At 51.8% G+C, this 23,805-nt stretch overlaps 1 protein-coding gene across 5 annotated transcripts in view; it reads right to left on the reverse strand.

Moving 5' to 3' along the window:
* The window catches only part of BIN3 (bridging integrator 3), a 49,526-nt gene that overhangs the window by 14,063 nt on the left and 11,658 nt on the right, over window positions 1–23,805 (reverse strand). For 2 of the 5 annotated variants that reach the window (XM_069877638.1, XM_069877639.1), the window contains exons 2-6: window positions 18,256–18,304; window positions 11,064–11,104; window positions 9,972–10,033; window positions 5,426–5,562; window positions 4,387–4,427 (exon numbers count right to left, since the gene is read on the reverse strand). In XM_069877638.1, coding sequence (XP_069733739.1) covers window positions 4,387–4,427; window positions 5,426–5,562; window positions 9,972–10,033; window positions 11,064–11,104; window positions 18,256–18,304 — 330 coding nt within the window. Of the gene's footprint in view, window positions 1–4,386; window positions 4,428–5,425; window positions 5,563–9,971; window positions 10,034–11,063; window positions 11,105–18,255; window positions 18,305–18,814; window positions 18,898–23,805 lie in introns of those variants that run through there. The other 3 variants (XM_069877640.1, XM_069877641.1, XM_069877637.1) reach the window with 2 other exon arrangements.

The raw sequence follows: 23,805 nt of genomic DNA on the forward strand, positions 1-23,805 counted from the left end.
CAGTCCCACCCAGGGACACCTCCCACTGGATCAGGGGCTCCAAGCCCCATCCAACCTGGCCTTGAACCCCTCCAGGGATGGGGCAGCCACCACTTCTTGGAGACACCTGGGCCAGGGTCTCCCCACCCTCATTGTGGAAAATTTCTTCCTAATGTCCGGTCTGAATCTTCTCCCTTCACGTTTCAAGCCATTCCCCATCATCTTATCACTCCATGCCCTTCTATAAAGCCCCTCCCCAGCTTTCCTGGAGCTCCTTTCAGTGCTGGAAGCTGCTCTGAGCTTTCCCTGAAGCCTCCTCTTCTCCAGGCTGAACAAGCCCAACTCTCCCAGTCTGTCAATCAGATGACACCCAGCTCTAATGGAATTTAGACACCAACCCGCTGAGAACGGCTCCTGGATTGCACCTCTGTGACCTCCCAACCCTGGCTGACGCCACCCAGCCCCGCTGTGCTGCCCCTGCCAAAGCTTCTCCCTGCCCACCACCAGCTCCTCGGCTCCAGGAGCGGGATTACGCTGAAGATGGTGCCGTGTCCCGGCCACCAGGACATCCTGAAGCTCAGGGAGGTTCAGACAGCCCGAGTTTGTTAACTCGAGCCCCTGTGGCAAGGAAAATCGGCTCCAAACGCAAAAGGCATTAAAGCCCAGGAATCTCCGAACCACCTGGCTTATTTAAGCTGCTTCCTTCCTTAAACGCCGCCACACGGTACGGAACAGCGAGGTGACCTCGCAAAGCCCATCAACCATCCCTGATTAACCAACACCCCTCGCTCCTCACCCAAACCAGAGGGAAGAACTGGAACAGTGAATGAAAAGCCAGGTGGTTTCCTGCCCCTTTGCCCCAGATGGCCTCAAGCTCCACCAGGGGAGGGTCAGGCTGGACATTAAGAAGAAATTTTTCACGGAAAGGGAGGCTGCCCAGGGAGGGGGTTGAGTCACCTTCCCTGGAGGGGTTTAAGGGACGGGTGGACGAGGTGCTGAGGGACATGGGTTAGTGATGGATGGGAATGGTTGGACTCGACGATCCAATAAGTCTTTTCCAACCTGGTGATTCTAGCATTCTATAAAATCCAGTGTGATTTCTGCAGGCACCTCCCAGAGAGGAGAGCTGAGCCCTCCCGACCTCCCCCAGCTCCTCACCCAACCCACACACCAAAATACGCAATATTCCCATTAGAACTTCGGTCAATGAGCGATTCCCAGCCAAGGGGCTCAAAAAGCCAAACTCGGAGAAACCCCACACCCCCAGAAGCACAAGAGTTTAAACAAAAAGAGCCTCGACCTCCCTCTAAATCTAAAACCCCCTCTAAACCCTGAATCTACTACCTTTTCTTCTAGATGGTCTAACAATTTCTCCAACATTTGTCTGAAAACTACAATCCCTGGACAACCAAACGGAGATTTTACTGCCCATGTGCCTCTGATTACAATCCGTTCCCACTAACGATAATTGCCTGGGCTCTACTTATCTGTTTCTTTGGTTAATAAACTAGAAAAGACCACCAGTGAAGATGTAATAAAGCGCAGCTGTTGGAGAAAAAAAATAAAAAAGCCTTTTTCTAGGTCAAAGCAAGTTTGGGAGAGGCTGGGGAGGACAGCGAGGGGAAGCGATACCTAACTGGAAAGAAGAAGAGCTCCTCAAGGCAGCTTTCATTAAGCTGAAACTTTTATCCTTAAAATTTTGCTGGGGTTTATCCGCCAGCAGGACAAGGGGAGGTGCAAGCTCTGCATTTCTCTCCTGCATCTCATTAGCCTCAAAATGGACCCTTGGGCTCCTTAGAAACGTTGCTGGCTGCACGGCTCGGCCGGGCTCCTACCTCGGTTTGCGGAGAGAGCAGAAAGAGGGGAGGAAAGGGAACATTTTTCACTCAGCGGTGGAGATGCAGCCTCTCCGAGCATGAAACATAAGCTGGTTAAGAGCACACAGCAACTGTTTGCAGGTGCCAAAGGGCAGGAAGGGGGGGAACCCCCCCATATTCGAGTCCAATGGAAATAGAGGAAGTTGGAGAGAATTGCCAAGCCTGGAAAGCAGCCAGGCTGCTGAAGGAAACACCCTGACGTGAAACCAAGAGTGGAGCTGATAACCAGCGAGCTGAGCATCACACCTTGAGAGATGAAACTTCCCCACAGCACTGGGGCCAAGGAGGAACAATCCAACTGCTCCACGTCCTGCGAGACTCCACTGTTTCCCCAACCTTTCCCTCACTCCAAGAAGGACATTGAGGGGCTGGAGGGCGTTTGGAGAAGGGAACGGAGCTGGGGAAGGGGCTGGAGAACAAGGGTTCTCAGAGCAGCTGAGGGATCTGGGGCTGTTTGGAGAAGAGGAGGCTGAGGGGAGACCTCATCGCTCTCTGCAGCTCCCGGGAAGGAGGTTGTGGTGAGGTGGGGTCTCAAGTTGCGCAGGGCAAGATCAGCAGGGAAAGGTGTTATCCCTCATTTCATCAACTAACACAAGTCAGGGAGGAGAAAAAAAAATCCCCACCCAATCTACGAAGCTTTCAGAGACACAAGCCCTGCTTCCAATTTTAACAGAATGCTGGAAGAACAAGTTAATGTATCTTTCATAAGGACAATCTAAATAATAAGCAACACAATTCCACAGCACAAGCTGGGGAGTTCATTCATTCTTCCTTTCTTTCTTACTTCCTTTCTTTTTCTTTCTTTCTCTTCCATCCCTTCTTTCTGCCCCTCATCCTTCCCTTTTTTCTCCCTTCCTTCCTTCCTTTCACCCTTCCTCGCTTTCTTCCTTCCTTCCTTCCCCCCTTTCTCCCCTTCTCCCCCGTTTCCTTCCCTTTTTTCTTCCTTCCTTCCTTCCTTCCTTCCTTCCTTCCTTCCCTCCTTCCTTTCTTCCCTCATCCCCTTTTTTAACCTAAATAATCAAGAGTTTTTGGTCGTGGAGCGACGACCAAGGTAAAAGTTGAGTCACCAAACACCCTGGATAGAGACAGGGTCGAACCTCCTGCGCTAAGCGATGGATAAGACTTTACTTTCAGATTTTGGGCAGAAACAACAACTTTACTAAAAAAAAAAATCCCCACAACCGCACAGCCTGTGTCAAAGCTGAACGGAAATTGCAATTCGGCAATTTGCAACACTTACTGTCAGATTAAAGTCATTTGGTTTTCTTTTCGCTCCCTTGCTCAGTTCTGGTAACAAAACAGCAAAGCTGAGGGGTTCAGAAGACATTTGGTACAGCAAGTGCAGAGCTCCTTAAACGCTACGGGGGCTCAGGCTGTGACACCGGTAACGCCGGAGGAAACTGCGTAGACGGAGGGGAATTGCACCAGATAAGCCCGAGGTGACAAAATCGCCGCGGTGCCGAGGTTTGAGGGAGCACTGACGCACCGCGCGGCACCGGCGAGCGAAATAGGGCAACCTGCTACGATAACCGTGCTGCCGACAGCCCTGGAGCTCGCTCTTGGATGAGGTTTTGCTTCCAAGAATGGTTTGGAGAGAGGCTGGACTCCCTAATGCCTCTCCCCCATCATGGACCTCCCTGTGCAGAGCACGTGTGGGCTGAACCTTCTCCTGCAGAGGTTTCCATGAGACGTCCTGGATCAGTTCCCACCTCGGGACAGGGGATGCTGAGGCGTTTCTGTCCACGCATCCTACCTGCGCGCTGCCTCTAATGTCTCTCTAACATCTCTTTCTTGCCTGTGTGAATATATTAATTATAAACATGAAAGTACTTTCACTAAAAGCAACTTTCTACTTTATTTACTTAGAAGACTTCCAAAAGGAAGAGCCTTTTGCTCAAACACCTGAACACCCACCGCCCTGGGCTGGCTGGCACTGCCCGTGCCTGCTGCCTGCAGGAATGGTCCTTGATCAACTTTTCCCTATAGAATCATGGAATCATTAAGGTTGGAAAAGACCTCTCAGCTCATCCAGCCCAACCCCACGGTGCCTGCTAAACCATGCCCTGAAGCACCACATCTACGCGTTCTTTGAGCCCCTCCAGGGATGGAGACTCCACCCCTGCCCTGGGCAGCCTGGTCCAAGGCTTCACCACTCTCTCAGTGAAGACGTTTTCCATAATATCCAACCTTAACCTCTGCTGGACGGAGCAAAGCGTTGGTGGAAACCATCATCTAAAGGGAGAGAAGCTTTAATGCATTCAGTGTCGCTCACCTCAGGTGTTCTTTAAAGCGCAGATCAAGACATCTGGTAGGCTAAGACACAAGAGGTCTTCACCCTTTGCTAAACCACCCCAGCTCTCCGTGTCCTGGCTGTAAAGCAAGGAGGACGCTGCCCCGTCACAGGGATCACTGGCTCCTCGGGAAGTGCTGATTTCCACGCAGGCAGCATCTCTTTCGATGACGCGCATCCCTCAAGCACACAGTTATGACAAACCCCCAATATGGCTCATCCAGCGATGCTGGTACTTACTTTTTCAAAGGCTCTATGACTGTCTTTTGGATCTGATTCACCTGTTGAAAGCAAAAGGGATGATTAGATGTCGGTCTCGTTGAAAAAGCCTGTTTGCACAACGATGTATGTTTGCACAGCGCCCACTGTGGAATGATGCGGGCTCGTGCGCTCAACCACAACATCCTTTAACCAAAATACAGCAACCCTCTCCCGTGTGTTCAGGATGAGCTGCAGTCCCCAGTGCAACCAGGGTCAGGAGAGTGATTACAGAGAAACTTATCTAGGAAGCATCTCGGAGACGATGACAAACAGGGAAAAAGAGATACAAGCTTGGGGCTGAGAAGCTGACTGGTGAAAAAGGACCTGGAGGTGCTGGTTAACAGCAGCTGAACATGAGCCAGCAGTAGTCCAGGTGGCCAAGAAGGCCAACAGCACCTTGCTTGGATCAGCCATGGTGTGGCCAGTAGGAGTAGGGAAGGGATCGTCCCCTGGACTTCATGCTGGTGAGGCCACATCTCAAGTTCTGGGTTGAGTTTGGGGGACATCAAGGGGCTGGAGTGTGTCCAGAGAAAGGGAACAAGAGCTGGGGAAGGGGCTGGAGCTCAGGGGTTGTGGGAGCGGCTGAGGGACCTGGGGCTCTTTAGCCTGGAGAAGAGGAGGCTGAGGGGAGACCTCATCGCTCTCTGCAGCTCCTAGAGAGGAGGTTGTGGTGAGGTGGGTGCTGAGCTCTTCTCCCAAATAAGAAGGGATAGGATGAGAGGAAATGGCCTCGAGTTGCACCAGGAGAGGTTTAGATTGGATATTGGGAAAAATTTCTTCACCGAGAGAGTGGTGAAGCACTGGATCAAGTTGCCCAGAGCAGTGCTGGAGTCTCCATCCCTGGAGGCGTTCAAAAGATGTGTAGACATAGCACTTTGTGATGTGGTTTAGCAGGCACAGTGGGGTTGGGCTGATGGCTGGACTGGATGAGCTTAGAGCTCTTTTCCAACCTCAATAATTTTATGATACCAAAAGCACCTCAGCACACCCTGGTGTCCCTGTCTTGAGCCAAACTCACCTTCTCCTGGTTGAAAGAGTCCATCCTCTTCATGGCTGTGTCGAAGGCCATCACCATCTCCAGAAAGCTGGGATCCTGTTCACACAGCGGGTTAGACAGCAGGTCCGAGGAGATCTTGACAGCCGACTTAGACATAGCTGCGGACAACAGGAACATGGAAAGGAAAACAGAGATGGAACTGGATGGGCTTGGAGGTCCCTTCCTTGATTCTGTGATTCAATTCATTCACATAAACACCCAGAGAACTGTTTTTATATAAGTTAAGCATGAACAACTCCGATGTACAGCTTGTGATGTTGCCAGAAATAATATGAAGCTAACAAAAGCACCGTTCTCTTAAAAAACAAGAGATGTAGATGGATTTTTTTTCATACATCTTTTCTCGACAGACTATTAAGTGTCACTCTCAGTCTCACTACAGCTCTTCCACAATGAGCAAAATCACAGTCCATTAAGTCTTTCAAACAGCTTTACAAAAATATATATTTGAAGTGGATTTAGTGCTTCAGGACCAGACTGACAGGACTGGAAGAGGAGGTTTCGCTTATCCTCTCAAAATAGGCGCTACACACGCAGCAGTGACACAAGCTGGCTGAGCACTTTCCCTCGAGAAATGTGAATTTTTGGCCTGTGGAGACCAACCTGCAAGCCAGGGGAAAAGGCAAAGGGTGAAGTCTCTTCCAAACACGGAATCCAGAACCCTCAGGTCACACTCTGACGTGCTTCAGTTCCTGTCTCGCCCAGCACTTCTTGTTTTCATCTCTCTCCCTATCCACACACTTGGTTTTCAAAGGTGAAATTAAATTCCTATGGCAGGACCAGCAGAAAAGAGGAGGAATCATGGATGGGTTTGGGTTGGAAGGTACCTCAAAACCCATCCAGTTCCACCCAGTGACACCTCCCACTGGATCAGGTTGCTCCAAGCCCCATCCAACCTGGCCTTGAACACCTCCACTTCTTGGAGCAACCTAGGCTAGGACCTCCCCACCCTCATCACGAAGAATTTCTTCCTAATGTCTAATCTAATCTCCCCTCTTCCAACTTAAAGCCATTCTCCCTCATCCTGTCCCTGCCCTCCCTGATCGAGAGCCCCTCCCCAGCTTTCCTGGAGCCTCTTTCAGTCCTGGAAGCTGCTCCAAGGTCTCCCCAGAGCCTTTTCTTCTCTAGGCTGAACAACTCCAGCCTGTCTTATAGCAGAGGTGCCTAATCTCAATCCTCCCCCCTCCAATTTAAAGCCATTCCCCCTTGTCCTATCCCTACAGGCCCAAGGCAGAGAATGGAAAAGAAGAGGAATAAAAAGGCAAAGCATCAATATAAATGCGAATAAAGAAGTGACAAAAAAAATAAAAAAAATCCTGGGTACTAAAATAAAATGTTCTTTTTCGTCAGCGCTGTTGCTGGAAGTTATTCCAGTTTAAGATCAGAAAGCCAGATGCTTGAGCCGTGCTACGGATGAGCTTTGGAAAGGCTCCTACTGCACTCACTCAGATATTAAAAGTTAAAATCGGCTGAATAATGGGGCTTAAGATCATAAATCAAGGGGTTAACCATTCTGATTTAAAGGTTACGCACAATTATACAGAGAGCTCAGAAGCTGAAGAGCTGGGAAACTCGATGTTGAACGAGACACTAACTACAGAATAACAAAGCTACTGTATCCGCCTATTATCCAAACATGAAGGGTTTAGGCATTTAAACCTTTAAACAGATGGGATCTAATCCATATGGGTGACCACATCTGAGGAAGGATTTGTGCCAAAACAGGACGGAGTTAAGAATGGCAGAACTGCTTCAGCTGGAAGGAAAATGAGTTTCCTTCCCAAGGAGAGAACGGAACACGTGCTACAGCGCGGGGAGCTGCGGGGTCAGACCACCAGGCTAAAAACAGGGCTTTTCGGGCACTTCCCTCAGCCGTACGGCTCTGAGAAAGCAAACACGGCAGGTTTTGTGGTTCCCAAGGCAGCTCTGCAGACCCTGGCTCGCGTCGCATCCCCAATGGTGCGTAGGGAGACAGGAGCTTGGGAAGGCAGCCCCTGGTCCCACCTCCACGTGCCTGGTGGTGAACCCCATCGTGAAAGTCAACAGGGATGTGGGAGGTGGGAGAGGGGATGTGGCAGATGGAACGCAGGAGATGGAACCATCACCTGCCCCTTGGGGAGGGTTTCAGGAGGAGCTGAACCACACTCTGCACACAAAGCCCACGGGACGTGCCTCCACCTAAAAGAGGTGACTTTAGAGTTGCTGCTTGTTTGCACCACGATCGAAGGAACAGAGTAGAGCCATGCTCCAGAAAGCAAAACCGAGCCACGGTGATCCAGCAGGTCACTTGCACCTCATTTCAAAAGGAGAGCTTCTGTCTCCAATTAAAGAACATCATCCTGCCTCCTTAAGATCATCTTTTCTTTGGAAGAGGGTGGGGAAGGGGGCTAGAGTGCTGCTAATAACCCATACCCTGTTCCCAGGGCAGTGGCCGAGCCTCGCAGGAGCATTTCAATCAGACGGAGGAATCGGCCTCATTTCAAGCCGAGTCTTTCTTGGCAGAAGGTGGAGACTGGAGCCACCAGGTCCAGTTTGCTCGGGAGTGTTTGCAGGCAATGAATAATCAACCCCCACGGCACAGTGGAAGAAATAAGAGGCTCAGGAGGACACAACAATGCTGATACACTGCCCTCCTCCTTGGATACGGGGGCTGGATGTTGGCTGAGCAAGCAGAGCTCAGGAACGGGCACTGCCAGGTGAGGAACGCAGTCCTCGAGGGTCGATTGGATCTACCTCCTTCTCCTTCAGCCATCCCTCGAGCAGACCGCATTCAAAACCTCCCCTTACACTCCTGATTTCATGCCTTTAAATGAGAAATCAGATCTTAGTGGATCTGGCCAAGGCTCATTTGTGACTCTGCCATGTAGCAGAACGGAAAAAGAAAGTCCTCCCACAGCTCCTCTGGGACTTGAAATGCTCCACATAAACAACGCCCACTGCAAGGGAGGGGAGGGGAATCCTTAACGAGGAAAAACTTACCCAAGGATCCCTAACAATGACCAAAGTCCCCTGAAAGGGCAGTTTTCCCCCTGGATACGAGCCCTGGCAGCACCTTTCCCATCGCTCTCCCTGTCCGAGCACACGCAGGGAGCGGAAGGGTGGGAGAAGCAGAGCCAGGAGCCGTGTTTACGTCTGGCAATATCCGAGCACGCACGCAGACAAACACACAGGTGAGAGCCCGTGTCATGGGAAGCCCCAAATTTGTCAGCCCTCCCGCTGGCGAAGCGCCCGGTGAGGCTCCTTCCCACTCCCCTGCCCCTCGGTGAACCCAACACCCCCGGGGATGAGTGTTGGCCCCGGCCAGCCCACACCTGTTTGCGCTGCTGCATCTGCCTTGGCTGCGGAGCGGTGGGGGCCCGCGGCAAACAGGGACGACTCCAAACCACATGCTGAGAAAAACCATCTGGGTTTAAAACAGCTCCTTGCTGCACGTTCCCGCAGGCTGCCCTGCGCGGTTCAAGAACCCGCACTCACCGAATCCACTTCTATCAGCTCCCCTGCGACAGATGGCTCCATCTTCATAGAACCATGGAATGGTTTGGGTTGGAAGGGACCTCAAAGCCCAGCCAGTTCCACCCAGGAACACCTCCCACTAGATCAGGTTGCTCCAACCTGGCCTTGAACACCTCCAGGGATGGGGCAGCTCTGGGAAACGTGGGCCACGGCCTCCCCACCCTCACAGGAGAACATTTCTCACGAAGATCTCATCTCCATTTCTCCTCTTTCAGCTGAAAACCGTTCCTCCTCATCCTATCCCTGCCCTCCCTGACCAAGAGCCCCTCCCTACATTCTCTCTCCTGGGTTCATTTAAAGCCTGCACCACATGCTGTGGTCACACCAGTTTCCTACTAGGACCAGGGTGGATTGGGGCTCCCATGCCTTGGGGTGGGACACCTGAAGGGCAGATGTCACCCCATGCAGAGATGACTTATTTATTGCTTCCTACATTGCCCACTGCCACGAAGTCAAGCCAAAGGAAGGGAACGAGCTGGGTCATTCCCAAAAAAAGAGCTGCTATGTCAGCAGTTCATACATTAAACATAGACAGCAATGTCTACTCGGTGCTCTGCAGACCCCCTAAAGCCTTGTCCCACCTTCCTTTGGCTTCAGGCAGCCTGGCCTGAAGGAGGTGAATAGATATTACTTGACACAACAGACTCAGCTGGAGATTCCTCCTGCCTGCTTAAGACGAGAAGTGGAATAGCTACTCTTATTTTTTGGTGGCAGAAACTGAGGCAAAGAACAGAAAAGTGACTTGTCCAAGGCCACACGCAGCAAGCCGCAGCTGAGGAGACGGGGACTAAGCCCATAACACACTTTCTGTTCCCTTGGTTGAGATACGGCTCGGCAGCCCTCACGCAGATGGCCTTGTAACTAAGCAAACTGAGTGGGACTGAGAGCTAGATTTGTTTTGCAGGCTTGTCACAGATTACTCATGTGATCTTGAGAAAGTCACTTCATCTCTTTGTGGCCAAGTTCACAGTCTATGTATCCTACAGTCACATACCCAAGTCTGCATCTGTGCTTTTCTTCATATCCTTCTGAAGTTTTTTGGTCTGATCTTCCAATCTGAAAGATGGAAGAACAAGGCAAAATCGGAATCTTGGAAGGAAACAAACCCAAGTGTATCACACACGCAACAAATCATTTACGGGCTGAATATGCTGGCTTCTGTTGTGAGTTAAAAATATCCAGGCGAGGCTCTGTGCAGTTCAGCGCTGCCCAACCTTTTCTGCTTGTTTTCTGATGGTTTTCAACCTTTCCAAGTTGGTGATCACTTATTCAAAGTCATCGAATCACAAAATCACAGAATGGTTTGGCTTGGAAGGATCCTCCAAGCCCATCCAGTCCCACCCAGGGACACCTCCCACTGGATCAGGGGCTCCAAGCCCCATCCAACCTGGCCTTGAACCGCTCCAGGGATGGGGCAGCCACCACTTCTCTAGGCAACCCGGACCAGGGCCTCCCCACCCTCAGTGGGAAGAATTTCTTCCTTATGCCCCATCTAAATCTTCCCCCCTCCAATTTAAAGCCTTTCCCTCTCATCCTATCACTCCATGCCCTTCTATAAAGTCCCTCCCCAGCTTTCCCGGAGCCCCTTTCAGTCCTGGAAGCTGCTCTAAGGTCTCCCTGGAGCCTTCTTTTCTCCAGGCTGAACAACCCCAACTCTCTCAGCCTGGCGTCACAGCAGAGGTGCTCCAGCCCTTATTCCCAGTCACATATCTTCTCAAATCCTCACGCTTACCATGAATGGTAAAGCCAAATGCTTCTGAATTATAAAGCATGAGCATACGTGACACAGTCAAGGGGGTAAAAGCAGGATTTGTCCGCGAGGCGTTGAGCTGTGTGGTGACCACACGGCTTCCTGGCAATTTACACTCTTTACTTTAGAGCTGCCACAACCTGCAAACCTCAATCCCACTGGAAATATTTCTTAGGACACCTTTGAACCCCCAGCCACCAGAGAAACCCTGAAGAATTAGAAATTACAGGGCTGGGAAGAGCGGAACTGGATGAAGTTTCTTTGGAAGATGCAGTAAGAGGGCACAAGAGAGAAGTATGCTGCTCTTCTGGTTTTACCAGTGTGGTTGATACTCACTGCTGAAGCTTTCCATATTCCCTTTCAAAGTCTCTCTCCACCTGTGGACAGAAGAGATGGAAATCAGCTCAAAGGGACTGGGGAGGGATTCTTGATCAGGGAGGGCAGGGATAGGATGAAGGGGAATGGTTTTCAGCTGAAAGAGGGGAGATTGAGAGATCTTAGGCAGAAATGCTTTGCTGTGAGGGGGATGAGGTCCTGACCCAGGTTGCCCAGAGCAGGGGTGGCTGCCCCATCCCTGGAGGGGTTCAAGGCCAGGTTGGATGGGGCTTGGAGCCCCTGATCCAGTGGGAGGTGTCCCTGGGTGGAACTGGACGAGCTTTGAGGTCCCTTCCAACACAAACCCATGTATGATTCTACTGGAGCAGCAACCACCCATGCAGGGAGACGTGTCCTTAGGAAATGCCGGTGTGAGCCCGGGGAAGCGGGAGCTGCAGCTACAACGGGAGTTACGCTTCAAATGGAAATGAAGTCCTGGTTTTGGTTTTTTTTTTCCTCTTGGAGCAAAAGACACCGGCACCAACCGTGCCAGCTCATTCCAAGGATGTGCTCCAGCACATGAATTGGAAGCTGACAGAAGCAATGGGAATGCCTTCAAAGCAGAGAGATCGCAACTTAGCGCCCACAGCTCAGCTCTCTGCTGGCAGGGGACGAGCCCACTTTCTCTTCCAAAGGCACCATCGGCCCAGAAACCAAGAAGCTGCTTCTCCTCCAGCTGCGTGGAGACCTGCGGTGGGCCTGCCTGACCCCCACCCACCTTCAAGGATGGGTTTTGTCTCCTCAAACCCTTCCAGCCACGACTGAGCCCTCCAATCTGTTATTTGCCTCCTCAATACGCTCCTTATTCCTGCAAGACCTCCCTCTGATGAAACACTTCAGCCAGAGCCGCGGTCCAAGTGGACTGCGGCACCTTGGAAAGGGAGGAGAAACCAGCACGGAGCTGAAAAACACCCTTCTCCTGATGCTACATCAATGACTGCTTCCTCCTACTTGCTATCTGGCAGCAAACCTCCAGCAATACAAGATATTTTAAGGAATTTTCCTTCCATGCCGACCGTTTTAACACCCGCTTAAACATTCATTCCACACCTTGTCGACCAAACAAGCAAATGGATTTCAATTGACCAGCCAAATACATGCGCTTTTGTTGTCATGGGATCAAAACTGGGTTCATTTGTGTTGTCAAGCTACCACGCTATTAAGGAAATGCAAAGGGTTGCAAGCAGCCAGGACTAGAAGGATTCCAAAGGTTCGTTGCAAATCTTCAGGCTGTCCTCAGGATTTCAAACTCTGCTTGGAAGGAACAGCGTTATGGGAAACGAGAACAATTAATCAGGACATTTGCTTTTCAATCAAAACGGCTATTTTAAGGCAGAGTGCAGTAATCCCAGTTTTCTTGAAGCTTCTTTTCCTGAATACCTTTTTCGCTCTGCACTTTCAGATATTGAAAATGGGATTCAGACGCTCCGCAACGATGCTCCCAACGCGATTTGGTGGCAGGCAGCACGCGTGCCGGGTCCCAGCCCCACGGCCAGCTGTCCACACCATCAGCTCCCACCATCCGGGGGATGCAGGTTGGCTTCTCCCTGCCGAGGAAAAAAAATCCCTCCAGCGAGCTCCGGCTCCCTTTTCGTGCTGCTAAAAATGGTCCAGGCATGGAGCAGCGTGGGGGCAGCTCGCGGCTCCTGCCTGGTTCACAGCTCTGCAGAAATCCACGGCAGCTGGTGCCTGGAGGTCAGGTAACCAGCACGTAGTAAAAATCACCCTCGATTCCCATGGCTGTTCCGGCTGCTAAAATAACCAGGGAGTATTGCACTCTATTTATACGCCTTATGTGTGAATTGTTTTGGTTGCAAACCACAGAGGGCTGGGCACGGCTCAAAAGTATGTCCTTTGGAGGCCGGTGGGATCCTTCTCCAGGCCCTCTACACGTTGGGGAAGTTCTTCCTTGTCTCTGTTCTGCCATCCTCCGAGAACTGTAGAATCATGGAATGGTTTGGGTTGGAAGGGAACTCAAAGCCCATCCAGTTCCATCCCCTGCCACGGGCAGGGTTCAAGGCCAGGTTGGATGGGGCTTGGAGCCCCTGATCCAGTGGGAGGTGTTCCTGCCCATGGCAGGGGTGGGGAACTGGCTGGGCTTTGAGGTCCCTTCCAACCCAAACCATTTCACGATTCTAGGATTCCCCACCCCGCGACCCACCGGGTGATGTGAACCCTCCAGGACTCCCAAGCTTCCCTAAACCCCCCAACTCAGCTTCCCTGGGTGCTTTCTACATCGGATCGAGGTGGATCTACGAGGCGGCACTCGAGCTGCCCAGCCTGACTCACGTCTCCGATGCCATCGATGCAGAGACAGCTGCCCAAGGATTGCTCTTATTTTTCACGCCCACAGTAGCAACTGGCTCCCAGTCATCACAGTCTGCAGGCTGATGGAGCCCTCCCAGCCAGCGCTGCTCTCGTTTGCATCGCAGGAGCCCAGATATACAACACAACCAGCCCAGAGCACCCACTAGACGGACAAATCCCGCTCTCACGTGTTCACACCGTGCAGATTTAGAGGTGGCAGCGACCGGAGGAGCAGAGGAGCGCGAAGAGGACAAGCTGAGAGTAAGCTGAGCACATTTTGCAGAGTCCACAGTAATTCCCGCTCCCAGTCGCGATCATCAATAACCACACGTCTCCGACACTCACGGCTAAAGGCTCTGGATAGGATTATCACGTTAAAAGGAACGAGAACAAGAAGTACAGGCAAGAAAATTACAATATCCTGAAGGGCAGTTGCGGTAATATTAAAATAATCCCCCTTCTCCGCTGCCTCTCTTGGAAAACTCAAAATCAAAACGTGTTTCTGTATCGAATGTTTCTGGGCAAGTTAAGGCAAAAATTGCTCGTCTCCGGGTTTTTATTTAAATCTACATAAAGAACTATGGAAAAAAGAAAAGCATTGAAATAATATTACGCTCTTCTTTTGCACCCAGTTATTTGTGTTTGCAAACACCAGGCCTTCCACCTCGAGAACAACCCTCCTGTTTTAAAGGCGATATCATAATCGACACCATGGTTACAAGGCAACAAAGCAAGACCAAAGCCAACACTACAAAGAGATGGAAATAAGGGACTATGATGAACCTTCTTCTTCCCCTGAGGTTAATTTCTTTTCCTGGAGGAGGAGGACTAGCTGATTTCTACATGTTCCAGTGGTCTCAGCCTCTTTGTGGGGCTTGGGAACAAGAGGAAAGCACACGCTTCCTCCTCTCCAAAAGAAATAAACGCGTATAATAAGAAATTCTTCTATAAGCTGGAACTTTTTTGCCATCTCATCAAGCAAGAGGAGAACTGGATGATCTCTAGGGTCCCATTCTATGGCTCTATATGTGGGGGAATATTCCCTCAGTGCCTGCCTATGGAACCCTGAGCCAAAGCAAAGCTGAAGAGCGCAGGTGGAACTGGGTCTTTGTGGGCTTCACCACTCGGCAAGCTCTCCAAATCCTCGTCTAGCAAGGACGTCTTCAAGACAGGCTGCTTAGACAGCACGCTAAAAGGGAAAAGGTCGCACCTCCAAACCGCAGAGGCCGGTTACTGAAGTTCAAAGGAGCAAAATGATTTAACTAGCATCATCCCACCATTTCGGCGAGATTTACTCCATTATGTGGGATTTCCAGCTCACCACTGGAGCCCAGTGGAAAGGCGCTGCCGGCCGGCAGCTGCAGTGGAATCCTTTTGCTCATGGAGCTCCTTTGTCCAGCATCCCCGGGGAAGGCAGAGCTGCTGGGATGAGTCAAGGCAAGGAGGCTTGGCAGCGCGCGGGCCCACGGCTCAGGTCTCTGCTCCCTGCCAAGCTGACTCACCCAAGGTCAGCAGCGAGGAGGAGGAAGGCAGCCTTCTGAGTCAGCCCAGGCCAGAGGGAGGCAGGGAGGAAGGGGTAAAAACTGGGTGATGCAAGGGGCTGCGCGCGGGGCTGCTTCATCCCAAGAGCCGGCTGACTCCCCTGGCTGCCAACCTGGCTCTGTGCCCCGTGGGGATGCGCGGCTGGCTCTTCTTCCCATCTACCTGCCGGCTCGGATAACCTGAGCCCCGGTGAAGAGCAGGGTACAACCTCGGGGGGACGCAGATGAACTACAGCGAGCTAGAGCTGCGAGAGAGCTGGGAAGACAAGCGCAGCTCTGGTTCCAGCGTAACCTCTGCTCGGAGCGAAGCTGTCCTGGGGGAGGGAAGAACATCGCCGCCGTAAGAGGCTTCGTCGTCGCATTGGATTTGAGCAATAAACATTCTGCAGAGAGATATAATTCTAACAGGTTTAACTCCTATCGCTGGGCATTAGTTTAATTGGGCTGTGTTCCCGTGTCCTCTGCGGCTCCACTGACAGCGGGTCCTCTCCGTGCAGCAGATCCTCCCACCCGACCCCAGGCCTCTCGGTGAGCCCGGTGACAGCTGCTCTTTTCAGGGGAGAGGAGAGGAGAGATTATGTTGTCTGGAATTGGATTTGCCCAGGTTAAGGTGGAAACAAAGCAGAGACACGTCTCGGGGGGGGCGGGAGATCACTTCAGTTCACCAGCCGGTATTTTCTACGGGGGTTTCCTTCTACCTGAAGAACTAAACCACAGCTGACACCGTGCCCTTCTTCAAAGGATCAGAAGCGAGTGGGCATAGGGAATCATGACTAATTCCCTCTGCGGCCCAGGCAATTTGCTTTTCAGTACTACTGCCAGCCTAGATTTGACACCAGCCCCAGCATCGTTTCATCAAGGGAAACAAAAAAAAGGCTTGCTGGTGAGCAGAGCCTTTCTCAGCAAAGCGATCCTGCCCTCTCCCGTGATCCTTCCCTCTCCCGTGTTCCACTCGAAGCCTCACAGAGCGTCAAAGAAGTTAGATCCTAATCATGCCTTTCTTTTTTCCCTTCCCCCCTCCTCTTTTGTGGTCCGATCTCTGCGAGTGGGAGATCCTGTACCCGCAACCACTTCCCTTCTGCTCGGCTTGGGCTGCAGCCCTGGAGATGCCGCACCTTCCCACTTCCTGCCCGGCTTCCCCAGGCCAACATCTGGAACATCACAGCCCTCGGCTGCTACCGCTGCTCCCCAAAGCCTCCACAGATGGAGCATCTCAGCCTGCAAGCGGAAGGTAAAGCCAGGGCCCTCCGGCTCGCGCCAGCTACAAAGCGGCCCCATCGCTTCCACACTGCGATGCCGAACGCCTCATCCCAGGGGAGATCAGAGGTTTCCTGCCGTTTGTTCTTCTTTGAAGAGCTGCACTTTGCACTCGCTGTGAGGCTGCAAAGCTTTAGGCTTCCTGGCTTTGGCTTTTCACGTAGCTGCTGCCTAGAAAGCATCATCATCATCATCATCAACATCATCATCAACACAGGGCAAGTAGAAGCCAGTCAAACACCAACATCCGACCCCAAGTCATTGACACAGAAACTCATTGTTCTTCTTGGGGGAGCTGAGGAAGAGGTGGAAGGAAGGAAAGGAAAGGGAAAGGGCCTGGAAGCACTCGCGCTGCTCAATGAAGCTCTGCCTGCTGGATATTCTGAGCTGTTCTATTTAATACACACATATATATATAAAACCAATGCCTGCCAACTGCCTCAGAACAGCACATACCAGCAGCTCGAGCTCTCAAAGGTGCAACCGTTCATCTGCACTGAGCTCAAGCTCCTGCTGCAGCTCAGGGATGGCCGATTTCAGCAGCACAGGGAAGACGAGGTCTTTGAGACAAACCTCTTGCAACACTGAATGCGGCAGGAGCAGAGGGAAATCAGCAAGTGCTGGCAAGAGAGAAAACACAGTCAACTCAGATGTGAGAACGGGTGGGGTGGAGACATCCAAGAATGCTGGCCAAGGCACTCAGAGCTGCAGAGCAGTTGCTTCTTCATAGAATCATAGAATGGTTTGGGTTGGAAGGGACCTTAAAGATCACCCAGTTCCAACGCCCTGCCATGGGCAGGAACACATCCCAGCAGAGCAGGGGACAGCCTGGAAGAACACTGGTGTTGGAAACACCACCAAAGATAATGAGAGGCAAAATCTCATGGACCAAGACAGTGCAGAGGCTCCTGAAGTGAATATGAATAGGTGTGAAGACCTGAGGCTGGTGGGCTGCTTCTCCTGGGGGAATGCAGACAGCAGCACCTTCTGCCAGCTGGTCACCCCGGAAAAGGGGCGGCTGAAGAGATGTAAAAACCATTGAGGGATTTTATCTTCATCGCCTGCCTGGCTTAAATTCTGTACTGACAGTTTGGAGCCGTCACAGCAAATTGCTGCTCTCCGGCAGCAGTCAACTACCAAATCCTCTAAAATAAAACACGACAATCAAGCTGTAAGGGAGTGGCGGATTTAGCCCTTTGCCTCCAGGGGGAAAATGTCATGTCCCAAGGAGAAACTGCCCCGTAAACGAGTGCCCACGCATCCTGAGGAATTAGCCGCGGTGAGTGGCCCAGAGAGGAAGGATCAGAGATGTTAGGCTGTTCAAGGGATTAGGTCACCGTTATAAAGACGAGGCGTCCTCCTCACTTGCCGTTGGAGCCCTTATTTTAGAGCAGGGATGCAGGTGAGTTTGCAGGGACTGGGAGGTCCCACAGCTTTTTCTTTTGCACGGGACAAAAGGCAAAGCCCATCTGCTTAAGGAGGGAAAATACCACTGCCAGCTGCGAGCCCCAGCGCTCGGGGTAGGAGTCTCAAACGCACGAGAAGACAAAATGCTTTTTTAATTTGCTTTTAAAGCAAATGCTGTGCAGCACAAATTAATTCACGCCCGAGCACTAAGCATCTCAGCTTATAAGCCTTTCTTTGGAAACGGTTATATTCAGCGATCTGAACCACTCCTCCTCCTCCATCTGCTCAGAAAGGATGAACAAACAAGCCATTGCTGAAAGAAGGAAGGAAGGAAGCCCGATCAGCCATCTCCGAGGAAAACTGTGCCAGATCAGAAGAGCTCTTTCCCTCATCATCCTCCCCCCATTCCCTCCAACAAAATGAAACAGATCCCAAACCAAAATACTCTCCCCGGTTGGGGCTCCCCCTCGCTCCTCACACGAGGAACCGAGCGCTGGTCACACGCGGCAACAGGTTCTGCTCGCTCCCATCTCCCTCCCACGCGCGCGCACACGCAAAATGGGACGAGTCAAAGTGCCGGCTTGACTCATCAGCCACATGATCAAAGGCTGGAGCTAAAAAGGGGGAACTGGTTTACTCACTGTCTTGGGTACAATCTGTTTCTTGGGCTGCCCGATCTTGAACGGTATCCTGGAAAAGAGAGAAGAGGGAACGTGTAAGCGAGCTTCGAACAGCTCAGCCCCGCGCGTCGCCTCCTCGGCGATGGGTTTTGGGGTGAACAGGGTTTCTCCTGGGGCTCCTGCACCCCTTTTGGTCCCAATCTCTGAAAGCCAGCGTCTCCCCCAAGGCCAACATCTCCATCTCCATGTGCCTCTCCCCACCGTCCCAGCAAGGCAAAGAAACACAACGGATGCTCCTTGGCAAAGCAACCGGTTGAAGAACACTTGGTGTTTAAAAAGAAACCCGAAGGGGAGGGGAAAAGAAAAGGAAAAAAAAAAAAGGATAAAAATAAATAAATAACAAACCCTGTAAATATTTAGAAAGAGGATATTAAAAAAAGCAACAACTCGGGTGTCTGGAGCCGGGAGCCGCTTCAAAGGATTCCTCTGCTACAACAGCTGTAGGAGCGGCTTCACCTGCCAGCGGAACAGCCTTCATTCTTAAAACCTTTAATATGGTTGCGTGTAAAATCTGGGTTACCTGAATGATTTTCCCCACGCAAACTGGCTCAGAGGTGAAGAGTACTCAGAATAAACTACACAACACATGGTCGGAGAAGAGAAGGCGCCAGGGAGACCTTAGAGCAGCTTCCAGTGCTGAAAGGGGCTCCAGGAAAGTGGGGGGGGACATTTTCCAAGGGCATGAAGTTACATGACAAAGGAGAATGGCTTTAAATTGGAAGGGGAAAGACTTAGATTAGACATTACAGAGAAATTCTTCACAATAAGGGTGGGGAGGCCCTGGCCCAGGTTGCCCAGAGCAGTGGTGGCTGCTCCGTCCCTGGAGGTGCTCTAGGCCAGGTTGGATGGGGCTTGTTGAACCCCATCCCACTGGCCTCAACCCATGGATCCAGCCTGTCCAGATCCCTCTGCAGAGCCTCAACCCATGGATCCAGCCTGCCCAGATCCTTCTGCAGAGCCTCAACCCATGGATCCAGCCTGCCCAGATCCTTCTGCAGAGCCTCAACCCATGGATCCAGCCTGCCCAGATCCCTCTGCAGAGCCTCAACCCATGGATCCAGCCTGCCCAGATCCCTCTGCAGAGCCTCAACCCATGGATCCAGCCTGCCCAGATCCCTCTGCAGAGCCTCAACCCATGGATCCAGCCTGCCCAGATCCCTCTGCAGAGCCTCAACCCATGGATCCAGCCTGCCCAGATCCCTCTGCAGAGCCTCGACCCATGGATCCAGCCTGTCCAGATCCCTCTGCAGAGCCTCGACCCATGGATCCAGCCTGCCCAGATCCCTCTGCAGAGCCTCAACCCATGGATCCAGCCTGCCCAGATTCCAGTGAGGAGCAACACCACATGATGCAAGGAGAAAGTGCTTACATGCCATCCACGTGGACAAAGCCAACCCAGGATTATCCACTCATCCCAGACTCCCTTCTGCCCATCTTCACCTCTGTTTGCAAACCACTGGTGTAAAAAACTGGGGCTGCGACCCCTACACCTCTCCCAAGCAGTTCAGGAAGCACAAAGCCAACCTGAGTCACCAGGTTTAAATTTAAATGTTTCTGGAAAACTTCCTGTTTATGGTTCTTGATATAATTTGAGGTTGTTAACCCTTTCCAAGTCCTGTGGCAGGCCTGGCAGCCGTGAATCACACTTCTTTTATAAACAAACACTGCTCTGGTGTATAATTATCCTGTCAATAACCGGCTGTGTGGTGCCTTACAGGAAGAAAGGAAAAAAATATAAGGATTTATTTCTTTGTGTTTTCCTACATGGGTCAAATATAAACTCAGCTGAGGCCTCGCCCTTAGTCGCAGAGGCACAGGCTGTCCCAGCTGCAGCCAGGTGCCATCACTCGATGTTTTTGGAAGTGATGCCATCAACCTATCTTGGTGGAAGGAGGAGAAAAAGATATGTTTTTTACCCCGGCGAGGAAAAAACCAGCTTGTACGATAAGCCACGGTGGGTGCCGGGTGATTTCCAGCAGCACAGGGCAAAGCACGGGGTTCAAGCTGGAGCTAGGCTGGTTGCTAGTGGGAAAGCACAATTAAAAGGGTGATTAAAGTATTACCTGCAAAAAGTCTGCCCCTCACCCTTCTCTGCCAAACCCCGTGGGTTCTTTGGAAAAGGGATCTCATCGTCCACTGGGAAGCTGGGTTAAATAAAGGCGATTCCACACAGGATTCATTCAGACTCAGCACAGGAAGGGCATGAAGCTGTTGGAGCGAGTCTAGAGGAGACCACGGAGATGGCGCAAGGGCTGGAGAACCTCCTGTATGAGGACAGGCTGAGAGAGCTGGGGAAGAGAAGGTTCCAGAGAGACCTTAGAGCAGCTTCCATTACTTAAAGGGGCTCCAGGAAAGCTGGGGAGGGGCTCCTGATCAGGGAGGGCAGGGATAGGATAAGGGAGAATGGTTTTCAGCTGGAAGAGGGGAGATTGAGATGAGATCTTAGGCAGAAATGTTTGGCTGTGAGGGTGGGGAGGCCCTGGCCCAGGTTGCCCAGAGCAGGGGTGGCTGCCCCATCCCTGGAGGGGTTCAAGGCCAGGTTGGATGGGGCTTGGAGCCCCTGATCCAGTGGGAGGTGTCCCTGCCCATGGCAGGGGTGGGACTGGATGGGCTTGGAGGTTCCTTCCAACCCAAACCATTCCATGACTCCAGTAATAGAAGAGGGATGCAGGAACATGCAGGGCAAAGCCATGAATTGGCATCAGTCGGTGCCACCGAGCTGGCAGCACGGGCAGCAGCCGAAGGGAAGGGAGCTCAGGGCTCCTGTCCCATCCCTGCAGATGGGAAGCAGGGAAAAAAAAACCTAGTTACTTTCTTCCAGAACAAAAGGAAACCACCAGAACGCTTCACAACACTGGGAACAATCTTTGAAGCAGTAAATATCTCTATTAGCATCGTGATGCCAGTTGGCTAATTATGTCTGTCTGGGTGAAACCTCTACAAAATCACCTCGCGCAAGCAATGTCTGTTCACCAATTTTGCTGTTGTTGGTGCTATTTCACAATTTGGGGTAATCTTCCCGCTTTCTGAACCTTTGCCTTTTAATATGAGCAGGGGGGGAGAAGCAAGATGCATAAACAGGAATAAAAGCAGTAAGGAAGAAAAAGAGCTGAGAGGTTGGTATCTTATCGGAGCTTTTAAAACAAACGGATTCACCCTGAAAGCTGCTGCCAGCACTGGGAATGCTTGCACCTTCGTGGAGTGTTTCCACTTAGAAAATGTACGATGGGTGTGATGCAACAAAGTCAGAGAGAAATCATAGAATGATGGAATAGTTTGGGTTGGAAGGGACCTCAAAGTCCATCCAGTTCCACCCAGGGACACCTCCCACTGGATCAGGGGCTCCAAGCCCCATCCAGCCTGGCCTTGAACCCCTCCAGGGATGAGGCAGATGCCCTGTTCCAGGGCCTCCCCAGCCTTATCGTGAAGAATTTCTTCCTGATGTCCAATCTAAATCTTCCCTCTTCCAATTTAAAGCCATTCCCCCTCGTCTTATCAGTACACGCAGTTAGAATCTTTTGGGTTACCTGCGCAGCACGGATTCAGCGTCACCTTAAGCTGAGCCCGGGTCTAAACACACCGCAAGAAAACCAAGGATCGGTGCCTTTTTTTGTTTGATGTCTCATTTCTGCTGAGCGAGAGAAAGCTGGGGTTGTGTTTGGGGTGTGAAATCCCTTGAAATCCTGTTCCTGAAGAGCACGAGCGCGCTGAGTCACAGCCGGAACGTTCCCAGCCCGGTCTCCCCCTGCGCCGCGGGGCTGGGGGTGCATCCTGGCCATCCACGTCCCCCCACCCCGCGAGGTCACCCGGAGTTTGGGAACACGGTGGGGTTCAGCTGGAAGGGAGGAGGACGAAGCACTGCAGGGAGGGGGTGGGAAAAGCTTTAAGAAGGGAAAAAAAGTGTGGGCGGAGAGAATCCTGCAAAGCTTCTACTTGGGGATGCTCAGGAACCCCAGGGAGGGGAAGGTGGGAGAAGCTGTGGCTCATTTGCTCTGAAGTTTTCCCAGCAATGTCATATATTTACTTGGCTTTTCCATGTGCAAACGCGGGGCCCGCACACCAAAGCGGCTCATCCTCCTCTGGATGCACAGGAGAGTTGCAAACAAACCTCGGAGGCAGGGGGAGAAGACGGCTCAGCGAGGTCTGCGGGGAGTTTCAAACACGGAGCTCCCCCTCCCACTCCCCACCAGGAATTGTCAGCCTGGATCGAGCTCAAGAATTCCTCCTTTAGGGAGGCGATGGCTCTTTTGCTGTCGAACCAAGCAGGAGATCGCACCTCGGCTCCATCCGCTCCCCAGAGCAGGTAGCGGGGAGGCTGGGGAGCCCCGCTGGCGTTCAGAGGATAAATAATCACCCGATGCGATCCTTTAATTGCTCTACAACCTCTAACCAGACCCCAGAAAACCCTTCACAGATAAGCTCCAAGCATTTTCACCCACAGCTGATAACCTGCTGCCCCTGGGGATGTTGAAGGAAGGACGGACAGATGGACAGACGAGCCAGAACTGGATGGGCTTAAAGGTCCCTTCCAACTCAAACCGTTCCACGATTCCTTTGCGAGATGCAATTGGACTCAATGATCACAGAATCACCATATTAAAGGTCTTTTCCAACCTAAACAATTCCGAGAACCCCCCATGGCAAGTGGGTTGGAACTGCACGGGCTTTAGAGTCCCTTCCAACCCAAACCATTCTGTGATTCTATGAAAAGCAACTCTGGCAACCACACCTCCCCAAAAATCAACTTCTCCGCCGCGGGCAGCGCTTGCCAGGCACCTGCAGGTCTCGGTGTGGTAGGAACTGGTGGCAATGACCAGTTTTTATCGGGAACACCATCACCAACAACCACCAAACCCATGTCTTGTGAACAGGGCCCGCTTCCCGTGGAAAGTTTCAGTGCTTTTTTTCCCCCTTCTCTCAACGAAACCCAAGCCAGCACAGCCTGGATCCCAGCCAGAGCTTTTCAGTCTTGGAATTTCCACCAAAAATCTCAGTTCTTTCACTGGAAAGAAACCCCTCTCTGCCTGCAGCCGGGATGACACCCAGCCTCCCGCACGGTCTCCAGCCCATCCAGCCTGTCTGCCCCACAGATTTTGGCACATGGTGTGCCGAGGGCTTCTACAAACTCATCCCTTTATACCTAATTCTCCAAAAACTGGCCCCAGAAATTCCTCCTAGGACAGTTTCCTCTGCTCTGTGGCAAACTGTGCTAAGCTCCGGCTTTGGGACAGAGCTCAGCTCGAGGTCTAACTGCATCCTGGAGTCCTGTTTGCTCACGGGACTGGCTGCTCTCCGGGAGACATCAAAGCATTCCTGGAACATCAACAGGAAGGTCAGGAGCATCCGAGGAAGGATGCGAGCCTGGAGAGAACAACTTGCACTTTCTCATCAGTTATGAAGTGCCTTTAAGCGCGTTTTCCGTGATGTGATACAGGAAAGCCAGAGCACCCTGGAAGTTCAAGGTCAGCTGCGACCACCATCGGTAGGTGATGAAGCAAGACTAATTATCTC

Source organism: Phaenicophaeus curvirostris, chromosome 27 (genome assembly GCF_032191515.1).
Source record: "Phaenicophaeus curvirostris isolate KB17595 chromosome 27, BPBGC_Pcur_1.0, whole genome shotgun sequence".
Lineage (NCBI taxonomy): Eukaryota > Metazoa > Chordata > Aves > Cuculiformes > Cuculidae > Phaenicophaeus > Phaenicophaeus curvirostris.